Source organism: Macaca mulatta, chromosome 1, assembly GCF_049350105.2.
Source record: "Macaca mulatta isolate MMU2019108-1 chromosome 1, T2T-MMU8v2.0, whole genome shotgun sequence".
NCBI lineage: Eukaryota > Metazoa > Chordata > Mammalia > Primates > Cercopithecidae > Macaca > Macaca mulatta.
The window spans coordinates 110,577,699-110,591,382 of NC_133406.1; the positions used below are offsets into that span (position 1 = coordinate 110,577,699).

Consider the following 13,684-nt stretch of genomic DNA (forward strand, 5'->3'; position numbering starts at 1 on the left):
ATTTAGAGACTATAATCTGTGTGCTAGGGGTATTGTTGCTACCAAGTTAATCACTGTTTGAAGGTCTTTTCAGTGAGCATGACTTTTTGGCAGGGTCTAATTTTTTTGCATGTGATGTCTAATTGTTCCAATACTATTTGTTGAAAAGACTATCCCTTCTCCTTTGTATTGTCTTTGCTCCTTTGTCAAAGATCAGTTGTCTATATTTGTGTGAATTTTTTCAAGAGCTGTGTATTCTGTTCCATTGGTATATGTCTATTCTTCCATCAGTATCACACTGTCTTGATTAGTGTAGCTTTATATTAAGTCTTAAAGTTGGGTAGCATCAGTCCTTTCAACTTTCATTCTCCCTCCACATCAAAATGTTTTGCCCATAGTGTTTCTACTATCTTATGTGTGTCTCATCGCAACCTGGACGCTGACAATGGCTTTCCAGACTTTCTCTTTTTTTTTTTTTTTTTTGACAGGGAGTCTCACTCTGTTGCCCAGGCTGGAGTGCAGTGGCACAATCTCAGTTCACTGCAGCCTCCACCTCCTGGGTTCAAGCAATTTTCCTGCCTTAGTCCTTAGCCCCCAGAGTAGCTGGGATTACAAATGCGTGCCACTACGCTTGGATAATTTTTGTATTTTTTTTTTTTTTTTTTTTTTGAGACGGAGTCTCGCTCTGTCGCCCAGCCTGGAGTGCAGTGGCCGGATCTCAGCTCACTGCAAGCTCTGCCTCCCGGGTTTTTACACCATTCTCCTGCCTCAGCCTCCCGAGTAGCCGGGACTACAGGCGCCCACCACCTCGCCCGGCTAGTTTTTTGTATTTTTTAGTAGAGACGGGGTTTCACCGTGTTAGCCAGGATGGTCTCGAACCCCTGACCTCGTGATCCGCCCGTCTCGGCCTCCCAAAGTGCTGGGATTACAGGCTTGAGCCACCGCGCCCGGCCAATTTTTGTATTTTTTAGTAGAGACAGGGTTTCACCATGTTGGCCAGGCTTGTCTGTAACTCCTGACCTCAAGTGATCTGCCTGCCTCAGCCTCCCAAAGTGCTGGGAATACAAGTGTAAGCCACTGCACCCAGCCACTCTCCAGACCTTCTAAAAGCTGCCATCAGAATAATTCTGCCGGAAAAGCTGACTTGCCTCAGCTCCTTTACATTCTACTTCACACTCTATATTCTGGGGGAAAAAACTCTTCCCCTTATTTACGATGACTTATTCTCCTACTGATATGGTTTGGATATTTGTCCCCACCAAATCCCATATTGAAACGTAATCTCCAGTGTTAGAGGTGGGGCCTGGTGGGAGGTGTTTGGATCATAGGGATGGATCCCTCATGAATGTCTTAGCACCATCCCCTTGGTGATGAGTGAGTTCTTACTCTAAGTTCACATAAGATCTGCTTGGTTAAAAGTGTGTGGTACGCCGGGCGCGGTGGCTCAAGCCTGTAATCCCAGCACTTTGGGAGGCCGAGACGGGCGGATCACGAGGTCAGGAGATCGAAACCATCCTGGCTAACACGGTGAAACCCCGTCTCTATTAAGAAATACAAAAAACTAGCCGGGCGAGGTGGCGGGCGCCTGTAGTCCCAGCTACTCGGGAGGCTGAGGCCGGAGAATGGCGTGAACCCGGGAGGCGGAGCTTGCAGTGAGCTGAGATCCGGCCACTGCACTCCAGGCTGGGCGACAGAGCGAGACTCCGTCTCAAAAAAAAAAAAAAAAAAAAAAAAAAAAAAAGTGTGTGGTACTTCTCTTTCTCACTTACTCTCTTGCTCCCTCTCTTGCTATGTGACATGCTGTTCATCTTTGCCTGATGCAAAGCTCCCTGAGGCTCTCATCAGAAGCAGATGTGGCACACACAGCCTACAGAACCAAACCATGAGCCAAAATGAACATATTTTCTCTACAAATCACCCAACTTTAGGTATTTATTTATAGCAATGCAAGAATTAACTAATACATCTACCTCTAGGTTTTTGTCCAAGCTTCCCAACTGATTTGGACCTACCTGACTTCATCTGTCCATGCCACCCAACCCCTCCCTTCTTCAAGTGGCATCATAAAGCCACATTCTCCAGCAAGATTCTAAAATTGGTCCAGTTGTATCCTAGTAATCTCCAGTGTTATTTCTTAACCTCCATCCCCTTTCAGAATACCACTACATTTTGCAATGAATTGTCTGCCTCGTTAGACAGTAATTCCCCCAAACTCCTTTGTACAATGCTTTGAACTCAATGAGCACTTATTATGAACCTGTGAACAAATTAACCATATGTAGAATACATATACCCAGATTCCAAAAGGGTTTACTGGGAACACAGAGGAAAAAAAACACAATAACTTTGTTCCACAATTCATTTACTGAATTGGGGCAGGTGATTTAACAATGGATTAGGAGATAAGGCTGGGAGAGAAGAGTTATTGCTTCCCCTCCCAGGAGCCAGTTGTGTCACGGATGCCTGTAAATGTTCCAAAATAGCCATCTGTTGTTGGGCGAGCTGGGTCTGAAGCTGGAGGTTGGCATACATACATTCCAGGAGTCCTAGGCATTCCTTGGGCTTGTGATCAACTCCAGAAGGAAAAGCAATGGAGGTGCAAGGAAACAAAGGAGAGAGATTTGGTAATTGTACTGAGGTTAGAAGGACCCTAATAAAATGACCTCTCCAATCTTTCCAGGCACAACCCAATCCAGACATACCTTTGCCCAGCTGTCACCTCCCAGTGAGGCATACCTGGCTATCCTATTTTAATTTGAAATCAGTCATTGGAACTTATACCTCTCTCCCTTGTTTTACTTTTCCCATAATATTTATGGTCATATTGCATATTTTATAATTACTTTATTTTTGTCTAAGTTCCTCTTCTAGAATGTAAGCTCCAGGAAGGCAAGGATTTTTATCTGATTGATTCACTACTTTAACCCAGCACCTAGAAAAATGCCCGGCATATAACAAATATTTGATAAGTGAATGAAATGGTCTGGGAGGGAGTCCTAACTTCCCTAGAGCTCATGGGATACCTCAGCCTCCTCTGTTACCTGACATAGTGTCTCACTGACCTGAAGTTCCCTAACTTCAACCATTCTTGCTGCATCGGTCCATTCTTTTTTTTTTTTTTTTTTTTTGGAGACGGAGTTTCACTTGTCACCCAGGCTGGAGTACAATGGTACGACCTCGGCTCACTGCAACCTCCACCTCCTAGGTTCAAGCAATTCTCCTGCCTCAACTTCCTGAGTAGCTGGGATTACAGGCAGTGCCACCATGTCCGGCTAATTTTTGTATCATTAGTAGAGATGAGGTTTCACCATGTTGCGCATGCTGGTCTTGAACTCCTGACCTCAGGTGATCTGCCCGCCCTGGCCTTCCAAAGGGCTGGTATTACAAGCGTGAGCCACTGCACCTGGCCAGTCCATTCTTTTTCTAATAATTTTCTTTTTCTTTTCTTTTTTTTTTTTTTTCAATGGAGGCTTGCTCCATCTCCCAGGCTGTAGTGCGGCAGCACAATCCCAGCTCACTGCAACTTCTACCTCCCAGTTCAAGCAATTCTCCTGCCTCAGTCTCCCAAGTAACTGGGATCACAGGCAGGTGCCACCATGCCCAGCTAATTTTTGTATTTTTAGTAGAGACGGGGTTTCGCCATGTTGGTGAGGCTGGTCTCAAACTCCTGACCTCAGGTGATCTGCCCGCCTTGGCCTCCCAAAGTGCTGGGATTACAGGCATGAGCCACCACGCCCCGCCAGTCCATTCTTTTTTTTTTTTTTTTTTCTGAGACGGAGTTTCACTCTTGTTGCCCAGGCAGGAGTACAATGGCCCAGTCTTGCCTCACTGCAACCTCCGCCTCCCGGGTTCAAGCGATTCTCCTGCCTCAGCCTCCGGAGTAACTGAGATTTCAGGCATCTGCCACCACACCCGGCTAATTTTTGTATTTTTAGTAGAGATGAGGTTTCACCATGTCGGTCAGGCTGGTCTCGAACTCCTGACCTCAGACAATCCACCTGCCTCGGCCTCCCAAAGTGCTGGGATTACAGGCGTGAGCCATTGTGCCCAGCTACTTTTTCTAATATTTTAAACTACACTATACACAGCCAGTTAACTTTGGTAATTATATTATCTGCTGTTTGTATTTTTATCAGTCTTGACTTCTTTGTTGGACTCTGAGGTCCTCAAAAACAGGGGTTATGACTATCTAGTTAGTGCCCTGTTTGGTTCCCCATAGCTATGCCAAATACCCACTGACCTCCCCAGGGGAAGATGAATGATGAAAATTCAAAGAACCTGAGACTGAGCTAATAGTTTCCTTCTCTGGCCACCATTTTTAAAAATTTTACCTTCCCAAGTGAACAGGGGTAAACCTGGCCATCTTTTAACTAAAATTATCAGTAAGCAATGAGGGGTTCACTTCACTCCTGCCTAGTCTAGCAAAGGTGCTAACAAGCAAGGAAACAATACAAGTTGGTAGAACTGGGATGATAATGAAATCAATGAAACTAAATAATCAACAAGCTACCATGGAAAAATCTATAGATGCCTAACATAGATTTGGCTCTTGATCAATAGGTGACAGCTCAAGCCACCTCCTCCATGCAACCCCTCCCCCTGCTGAGTCCATTAGAAAACCCTCCCTACATACTTACCTGAGGGCAGCTTTGTTGTCTGGATGTTCAGAAAAGTGGCTGGTGGGGAACTTGCTTGAAGATTAATATAGCTGGGGGAGGGTTTTGCTCTACAAAGAGGCACAGCATTAGCTTCCTCTTTGGCTGGAACTAAATCAGAGGTAACTAAATCAGAGCTCATTCCAACAAGGGACAGCCATTCTAATTAGATCCCTGCACCTGGTCCATGAAAGCAGGTGCCCAGGCCCTGCCTTGAATATGTTACATATCAGAAAGACACATAAGACAAAAAGGAAATCATAATAGGATTAAGAGAAACCAAGCAGGAGTGGGATAAGCTAAAATCTGTTTACAAGTTCTTACTGATACACACTACATGTTTGCGACTATACTAAATCCTAGCGAGTACATGAGATATGTTAAGACGTGGTTTCTTAGATGCTTATTATCTAGTTAGGAAGACAAATCGCAGGTGAAACAGTGATCTAACAAGACGAGGACATAAACAATGAGTCTGATAGTCTGGGGTGAAAATAAAAGCCTTTTATCTGTTAGTTATACTATGTGATTACATGTAAAGGTGAATTTGTTTTTTTGTTTTTTTGTTTTTTTTTTGAGACGGAGTCTTGCTCTGTCGCCCAGGCTGAAGTTCAGTGGCGCAATCTCGGCTCACTGCAAGCTCCGCCTCGGGTTCATGCCATTCTCCTGCCTCAGCCTCCCAAGTAGCTGGGACTACAGGCGCCCGCCACCATGCCCGGCTAATTTTTTTGTATTTTTAGTAGAGACAGGGTTTCACCGTGTTAACCAGGATGGTCTCGATCTCTTGACCTCGTGATCCGCCCGTCTCGGCCTCCCAAAGTGCTGGGGGATTAGAGGCGTGAGCCACTGCGCCCGGCCAAGGTGAATGTTTTTTAAAAGGGAGAAGAGATCAATATGAGTAGTGAGAGAACTCTACCTGCCTTCTGGTAGAGGATATTCACTAAATCTTAAAAACTTGAGAAGTGGCTGGGCACGGTGGCTCATGCTTGTAATCCCAGCACTTTGGGAGGCCGAGGCGGGCAGATCAGCTGAGGTCAGGAGTTCAAAAAGTAGCCTGACCAACATGGTAAAACTCCATCTCTCCTAAAAATACAAAATTAGCCAGGCGTGGTGGTGGGTGCCTATAATCCCAGCTACTTGGGAGGCTGAGGCAGGAGAATCGCTTGAACTCAGGAGGGAGAGATTGCAGCGAGCCAAGACGCCACTGCACTCCAGCCTGGGCAAAAAAAGTGAAATTCCTTCTCAAAAAAAACAAAACAACAACAACAAAAAGCTTGAGAAGCCAGGCTATACTGGTAAGACCACAATCAAGCCCCTCTCCCTAACAAGGATTGGCCTGTGACCCAATACAGGCCAATCATGGTATTCCCATTCCCCTTGGCAACTGTGACTGAGCCAAGGGAGTAGGCACATGAGGTAAGCTGGGCCAGAGTCATTCCCTGGGATCAATATATGGATTCCGTATCTAAGAAATTTACTTTCTTCTGATCTCCTATTCTGAGAAAATGTATGGTTGGGCCCAGTGAAAGCTATATGGCTACTACACCATGAGAAGTGGATAAAAGCAAGAGATCAGAGACAAGAAAAAGCATAGGAGATAGATGGACACACAGACACCAAGAGGCACTGAATCTCCAGTTTTAGTCCCTGAGGCCCTGGTTTTTGCCACTCTTCTTCCCATTATTCTGTGAGCTACTTCAGCATCTCTCCCAACTGCACAACCCCTGAATTGCCTTTTTGACTTAAAGAAGTTTGAGTACAACTCAACTCTCATATTAACATAATCACATCTGGACATATTGAATCTGAGGTGAGAGTAGGAAATGCCAATAGAAGTGCCTAGAAAAACAGCCAGAGAGCTGGCACCAGAGCTCAAGTGAAAGGTCAAACTGCCAGGCCAGCCCCAAAAAGAGGATAAAGAAGCTGCAAAAATACATTAGCTCTCCAAGCTAAAAAACAGAGAGAGAAAAACTGAACCTTCAAAGAACTCCTCCTCAAGAGTCTAGAAGATGAAAAGGAAGTGGCAAAGTAGACAAGGGCAGTGGATGGAAAGTCAGACAGCTGGAACTAGGTAAGAGTTAAAAAGGCAAGACAGTAGGGAGACAATAATTCACTGTTACAATGAAATCAAGAAAGGACGGAAAAACAATTCATTTTCATTCACACACATAAGAGACAGCTAAGTGCCTGCTATGTGTCAGTCACTGTGGATACCACAGTTTGCTAAACAGAAGTGGTCACTACTCTGCTGGAACTGACAGTCTTGCTGTGCAGACAGTCATTAGGTGATCAAGCACACACACTATTACACTTCAGTAAGTGCTATGAAAGCAACTGACCTAGTCTGTAGAGCTGGAAAACATGTCCTAAGGAAGTGATATCTCAGCTGGGATCTGAAGGATAAAGAAGGGCCTCTTCATAAAAAACAAGCCTGGTGGCAGAAGTGTGAAAAGTAGGTTGTATGAAGAAAGATGTCTTATTCTTGTTCTTTACTCAGAGGGCAACAGAAGGAATGGCCTGGTAAGAGGAAGAAGTGCTTATATGTGGGTGCCAGGGTGAGATGCTTTCTGTCTGGAAGGTCACTGAGCCTATGAAAACTGAAATCTGTTCTCTGTCAGTCACTCTTGGTGAGGAAAATATATTTTATTGGTTTTGCTATTTTTCTTTTGCACTGGGTTACTGGGTTTGTGGATTTTCCAAGCTCTACTGGTAGGTCATCCATCTTCTTTTCCCTCCTGCTCCAGAGTCATCAGCTCATTTGATGGTTTGTACAGAATGTGGTAAGGAGACAGAAGCTGAAACTCAGGTCTCAAGACTCTTCTCAATAATGTGTTAATTTCCATGCAAAATATGTTAATTCCCATGCAAATGCACTTCAAAATAATTTGAGTCCTTCCTAGACATATGAGAATGCATTTTGTTTTTTTTGGAGACGGAGTCTTGCTCTGTCACCCAGGGTGGAATGCAGTGGTATGATCTTGGCTCACTGCAAGCTCCGCCTCCCAGGTTCATGCCATTCTCCTGCCTCAGCCTCCTGAGTAGCTGGGACTACAGGTGCCCGCCACAATGCCCGGCTAATTTTTTGTATTTTTAGTAGAAACGGGGTTTCACCGTGTTAGCCAGGATGGTCTCGATCTCCTGACCTCGTGATCCGCCCGCCTCAGCCTTCCAAAGTGCTGGGATTACAGGCGTGAGCCACCGTGCCCGGCCGAGAATGCATTTTATACTGGGTTATAAGGTTTGAAGAATGCTTTACACATTTTTACACAAGGTGGCATGAGAAATTAAAAATTGTTTTTAATTTAAAAAAAGAGACTGCTTTACATACACTCTATACTAAAGGAGCTGTATTTCTGACAACGTATGACAGAGGATGAGGGTGGAGAGAGGCCAAAGGAGGCAGAACAGAGGATATGATAATAAAATGTGCTTTACGTACATTCTCTTATATGTTTCTCACAATGACCCTTAAAGTAGAGTCATTGTGGATACCACAGTCTGCTAAACAGATGTGGTCACTACTCTCCTGGAACTGATAGTCTTGCAGTGTAGACAGTCATTAGGTGATCAAGCACACACACTATTACATTTCAGTAAGTGCTATGAGAGTCTTGTGGAACTGGGGAATGTGACCTGAGGAATGCAGATAAAGTAGGTAGCTTTACCTACATTTTACTTGAGGAAACTTAAGTCAGGAAATTTGCTCAAGATTCCACAGTTAATATGTGTGAATGAGTAATGTTTTTTAGTTAGGCCTTGCTTTATACCCTTAGCCCATCCCTTAGTAGCAGTAAATTTAAATGTTTCAATCTGTTGTGGGGTTAACAGTATTTTCTAGTAGAATTGTGAGCATTAAATAAGTGGTAAACTGGCTGGGCGCGATGGCTCACGCCTGTAATCCCAAGACTTTAGGAGGCCAAAGTGGGTCGATCACCTGAGGCCAGGAGTTCAAGACCTGGCATAACCCCATCTGTACTAAAAATACAAAAATTAGCCAGGCGTGGCAGCATACACCTGTAATCCCAGCTACTTGGGTGTCTGAGGCACAAGAATCACTTGAATCTAGGAGGCAGAGGTTGCAGTGATCCTAAGTAGGTAAACTGCTTAAGAGGGTCTGGCAAGGCTGGGCGTGGTGGCTCAAGCCTGTAATCCCAGCACTTTGGGAAGCCAAGACAGGTGGATCACGAGGTCAGGAGATCGAGACCATCCTGGCTAACGTGGTGAAACTCCGTCTCTACTAAAAAAAAAAAAAATAATACAAAAAAACTAGCCTGGCGAGGTGGCGGGCGCCTGTAGTCCCAGCTACTCCGGAGGCTGAGGCAGGAGAATGGCGTGAACCCGGGAGGCGGAGCTGGCAGTGAGCTGAGATCCGGCCACTGCACTCCAGCCTGGGCAACAGAGCGAGACTCCATCTCAAAAAACAAAAACAAAAACAAAAAAAAGAGGGTCTGGCAAATAGCAGCTGGAATTAAATTTGGTCCTGTAGACTCCAAAGTCATGCTCTTTACCACTGCACTACATACTCTGTGAAAAGAGCTAGTTAATTTATGTCCAAGCTGGGGCCGGGCGCGGTGGCTCACGCCTGTAATCCCAGCACTTTGGGAGGCCAAGGCAGGCAGATCACCTGAGCTCCGGAGTTGGAAACCAGCCTGACCAACATGGAGAAACCCCATCTCTACTAAAAATACAAAATTAGCTGGGCGTGGGGGCACATGCCTGTAATCCCAGCTACTCGGGAGGCTGAGGCAGGAGAATTGCTTGAATCCGGGAGGCAGAGGTCGCGGTGAGCCAAGATCATGCCACTGCACTCCAGCCTGGGCAACAAGAGCAAAACTCTGTATTAAAAAAAAAAAAAAAATTATGTCCAAGTTTTGGAATAGTAGGTCTTTCAGATAATGTATTCCACCTAAAGTTAAGTGGATAGGCTCTGGAGTCAGAAGGCCTCAGGCATTTCCCTGGCCACCAATGGAACTGTCCCACTATAACTCAGTATCTGTTCACTCTAGCTAACACCATGTCTTCTAAGATCCTGTACACAATCTTGTTCTAAGTATTAAGAGGAGATACAAAGGAAGAATAATAAATTCATTTAACAAATAATTACTGAGCATCTACTATTTAACAGATCCAGTTCTAGGTTCTGGGAATACAGCAATGCTCCCAATTTAATGGGGAATGCAAAGGAGGTCTTGCTTTTTAAGGGAGGGGAAGCAGGGCCTCCAACACACACCTTTTCTGTTAGGATGACTAGTGTGCTGCTCCATCTGAACACCAACAGGTGTGGTGCCTGGGAAAGAATCATAGCATCAGATGATCAACAATCCATGCTAGTATTTTCACTATGACAATTTCCTAAGTTGTCTCCAGCAGATCTCAGGCTGTTCCAGTCTGCGGAGGAAAAAGTAGGAAACTCTATTTCATGGCCAAACGCGTGACTGTTCTCCTTCACTAGTTTGGAAAACAGTTATTTCTATACCAGTGCTTCATTTTTTTTTTCTGGACAAAATAGTAATTTAACCAAAGCCAAACCTTAAACCTCTCTGATGAACGGGCAATTACTTTCCGTGTTCTCACCATGTTTTAATTTCCACGGTATGATGAGTCCTTCTCCTATCCCGAATGGTAATTTTAAAACTCTGGCTCCCCATCATCTCTAACTAAGACTGAGGACAGCGGGAGAGGGATGGATGTGGGGAAATAAAATCTCAAAGCACCACAGGGAATACTTTTTTTTTTTTTTGAGATGAAGTCTCGCTCTGTCGCCAGGCTGAAGTGCAGTGGCGCGATCTAAGCTCACTGCAACCTCCGTCTCCAGGGTTCAAGCGATTCTCCTGCCTCAGCCCCCCGAGTAGCTGGGATTATAGGCGCGCGCCACCACTCCCGGCTAATTTTTGTATTTTTATTAGAGACGGGGTTTCACCATATCGGCCACGCTGGTCTCGAACTCCTGACCTCAGGTGATCCACCCGCCTCGGCCTTCCAAAGTGCTGGGATTACAGGCGTGAGCCACAGCGCCCGGCGGAAATACTTGGGAAAATATTTTAGATAGGGTAACTTAAGGAAACGCAAGCCATCACCCTCCGGTACTGCTCACAGCCTCACTGAAAGCATTTCCTAAGAAGGGAAAAGTCCACACACAGCCATTAGTCCAGATGCGATAAACCACAACTCCCAGTGTGCCCGGAAAAAGGCTGCCCAGTCCCGCACTGTAAGACTACAACTCCCACTTCACCCAGGGCCAAGCCGGCCAGGTCTTCCCCCATCTGCTGGCCGGAGTCCCGCCTCTCTAGTCCACCTATTACTAAGGCTAGAACAAAAGAGTGGAAACTGTCAAGCCTTTCTTAGCCTTCACGGTCGGATAGGAGCCGAGTCGCAATACACAGTTTAACGACCTCACCTGCGGTGTTAACCGAAAGCCGCAACCCCAGCACCCAACCCTAGAGTTGACACACATGCGTAGCGGCGTGCCGGCCAACTGCCAGAGCCTTGGCGCCTGCGCCGACGTTCGCGCTGCACGCGGCCGGGAGCGGCCACCCTATTGCGCAAGCGCCTGTGCCCTCCCAGTGCCTTCATCGTGCTCTCTCTGCCTAACTTGTCTGGTCGTTCTTGCGTAGAGGGCGGGACTCAGGATGTCAATTGGTCTGTTTTTGTGCCGATCAATGAGATAGGTGCGGTGATTGGTGACTACCTTGAGAGTAGCGGGTTAAGGTGTAAGCCCTGAGGAGGCAGCGTTTTCTGGGTTTCCGTCTGGTTCTCTCTCTCCAGAAGATTCTGCCGGTTCCCCCAGCTCTGGGTACCCGGCTCTGCATCGCGCCGCCATGATGGGCCATCGTCCCGTACTCGTGCTCAGTGAGTTCTGGGGATACCAGGAAAGGGACTCCCTTTTCACCCTTCTGCGTCCATGGTTTTCTGTGTTGCCTCAGCTCCGTCCCGCCCTGACCCGGCCCCCGAGCCTTCCAGTCATCATCTTCATTTTGGAAGCCCGGTGTCCCGCTTTCCTTTCTTCCCTTAACCTATTCGCTTCTCTTCACAAACTCAAACTGACCTTTTTCTCGCCGAGCCTCTTTTCTTGACGTGTGCTCGTCTTGGGAAGCTCTTCCCACTCCGCGTTCTGTCCCTCAGTCCCCACGCTTCCCCCGCCGCTGCACCCTTTCTAGCCTGATTGTCGCTATATAGTTGCATGAATAATGTTTTTTGTTTTTTCAGTTAGGTCTAGCTTTATATCCTTGGCCCATCCCTTAGTAGCGGTCATTTAAATGTTTCAATCTGTGTTACGGAGTTAATAGTATTTCCTAGTAGAATTGTGAGAATTAAATGAGATAAGTGGGCAGACTGCTTGAAGAGGGTCTGGTGAATAGGTAATATCCTTGGTCACTTTACGTTACATTTATTTTCAGTAACAGTCACTTGAACAGCAACCCCTGTTCTAGAAGTAACCGTACTTGCTTCACTGATCATAGATGTAATCGTTCCCTCCGTGTCCCCGGCGTTATAATCTTTCCCACTCACCAGTTGGGTTTTCCCAGATTTCTTGACTGGTCATCTTTTCCCGTTGGAAGATCCCTTATTTTTTTTCTTTCTATTTTTTGAGACAGAGTCTCGCGGTGTCACCCAGGCTGGGGTGCAGTGGCGCGATCTCTGTTCACTGCATCCTCTGCCTCCCAGGTTCAAGCATTTCTCCTGCCTCAGTCTCCCGAGTAAGCTGCGAGTACAGGCGCGCGCCACCTCGCCAGACTAATTTTTGTGTTTTTGGTAGAACTGGAGTTTCACCATGTGGGCCAGGCTGGTCTCCAACTCCCGAGCTCAGGTGATCCGCCCACCTCAGCCTCCCAAAGTGCTGGGATTACAGACGTGAGCCACCGCGCCTGGTCCCTTATTTCTTCTAATGAGCACCACCTCCATTGTCTTCCTTTGATATGTTTCCATTCTGTGTGTAACTTCTGTACCTCATCTGCAGAGCCTGACTAGCCATCTCTCCTCCCTTACCGTCTTCTGTATACTGAATGCCTTTCAGAGTTTTTATTCATTATCTCTGTACCTGGGAAATAACTTTTAAGGAAAAAAATAAAATAAAACTTAACGCTATTTTGGGGAAAAAAAAACAGGTTGGGCGCAGTGGCTCACGCCTGTAATCCCAGCACTTTGGGAGGCCGAGGCGGGCGGATCACAAGGTCAGGAGATTGAGACCATCTTGGCTAACTCAGTGAAACCCCGACTCTACTAAAAAATATAAAAAATTAGCCGGGCGTGGTGGCGGGCGCCTGTAGTCCCAGCTACTCAGGAGGCTGAGGCAGGAGAATGGCGTGAACCCGGGAGGCGGAGCTTGCAGTGAACCGAGATCCCGCCACTGCACTCCAGCCTGGGCGACAGAGCGAGACTCCATCTCAAAAACAAACAAACAAAAAACCTTGTTTCTGATGGATTGTAGGTCCATGCGGGTTTTTGGTTACAGCTCCCTGAGATAGATGTAAATCCTAAGCATTGTGGGTGTTTTGGTTTGATGGGACTGGATTGAAAGATTTACAGACTTAAATTGTAAGGGAATGTAATTTAGAGAGAGGAAGGAAATAAACATTATGTTGGTTTGGTTGTAACCACTGGCTTGTCTCCACTGGGATGACCTGGGGGTGAGTGGTGTATTTGCAAAGCTCCTTTCAGATCTGCATTAATCTCTGGCATTAGTTGACTGTGACCAATTAGGCTCCCAGTTAAAGTATGTAGTCAGTTCTTAGTGGTGGTAAATGGGTTACTGAGGCCTTCTTATTACATCCAGTTATGAGGTGACTATATAATTTATCTTGCATACTGTTGAGTGTGTTCTAAACAGTATACTGTGGGGGCACTATCACTAATTATGTTGGACCTGTTAGAGTATGATCCCCCTATCCAAGCAGAAAATGTGAATCCCCAAACTCTTTCCCTGCTTACATAAAGCAATGAATGGTCATTTCTTAGGGTCACCAGCCCTTTGAGATAAATAGCTGTGGATCCTTTTTCTGGGGGAAAAAAAAAAATTGCAGTCTCTCTCATTTTCTCACATAATCTCAGGG

General features: G+C 46.0%; 2 protein-coding genes across 19 annotated transcripts in view; one reads left to right on the forward strand and one right to left on the reverse strand.

Annotated features, from left to right (window-relative positions):
* Positions 1-2,324: 2,324 nt before the first annotated feature.
* Positions 2,325-12,316, reverse strand: TSACC (TSSK6 activating cochaperone). 13 transcript variants are annotated; one of them, XM_077945089.1, is made up of 4 exons: positions 12,081-12,316; positions 9,865-10,022; positions 4,617-4,745; positions 2,325-2,552 (listed from the first exon to the last, which is right to left on the reverse strand). In XM_077945089.1, the coding sequence occupies exons 2-4, from the start codon at positions 9,896-9,898 to the stop codon at positions 2,338-2,340; spliced, it is 378 nt and encodes a 125-aa protein (XP_077801215.1). In that variant the 5' UTR covers positions 9,899-10,022; positions 12,081-12,316; the 3' UTR covers positions 2,325-2,337. The 13 variants fall into 13 exon arrangements, 11 of the variants coding, with proteins under 11 accessions (XP_077801215.1, XP_014967540.1, XP_014967527.1 ...); XM_015112054.3 differs by lacking the exon at positions 12,081-12,316 and adding an exon at positions 11,032-11,094 and having other exon boundaries at positions 2,325-2,541; positions 9,865-9,921; XM_015112041.3 differs by lacking the exon at positions 12,081-12,316 and adding an exon at positions 11,032-11,094 and having other exon boundaries at positions 9,865-9,921.
* Positions 11,390-13,684, forward strand: part of CCT3 (chaperonin containing TCP1 subunit 3) — a 28,150-nt gene continuing 25,855 nt past the window's right edge. For all 6 annotated transcript variants that reach the window (XR_013397321.1, XM_077943852.1, XM_077943847.1 and 3 more), the window contains exon 1: positions 11,390-11,483. Coding sequence is in view for 2 of the 6 variants with exons in the window: in XM_015112024.3 (XP_014967510.1) it covers positions 11,453-11,483 (31 nt within the window). In the remaining 4 variants the exon portion in view is untranslated. The remainder of the gene's footprint in view (positions 11,484-13,684) is intronic.

What these genes read in the sequence shown, in the direction of transcription:
- TSACC (XM_077945054.1), bottom strand. Translation starts at nt 10,897, where the DNA reads ATGGGGGAAGACCTGGCCGGCTTGGCCCTGG. An exon ending in CCTGGCCGGCTTGGCCCTGG is followed by an intron (nt 9,922 to 10,866) that starts GTGAAGTGGGAG and finishes ATTCTTTCCCAG; the next exon opens with GCACCACACCTGTTGGTGTT. An exon ending in GACAACAAAGCTGCCCTCAG is followed by an intron (nt 2,553 to 4,616) that starts GTAAGTATGTAG and finishes TTCCTTCTGGAG; the next exon opens with TTGATCACAAGCCCAAGGAA.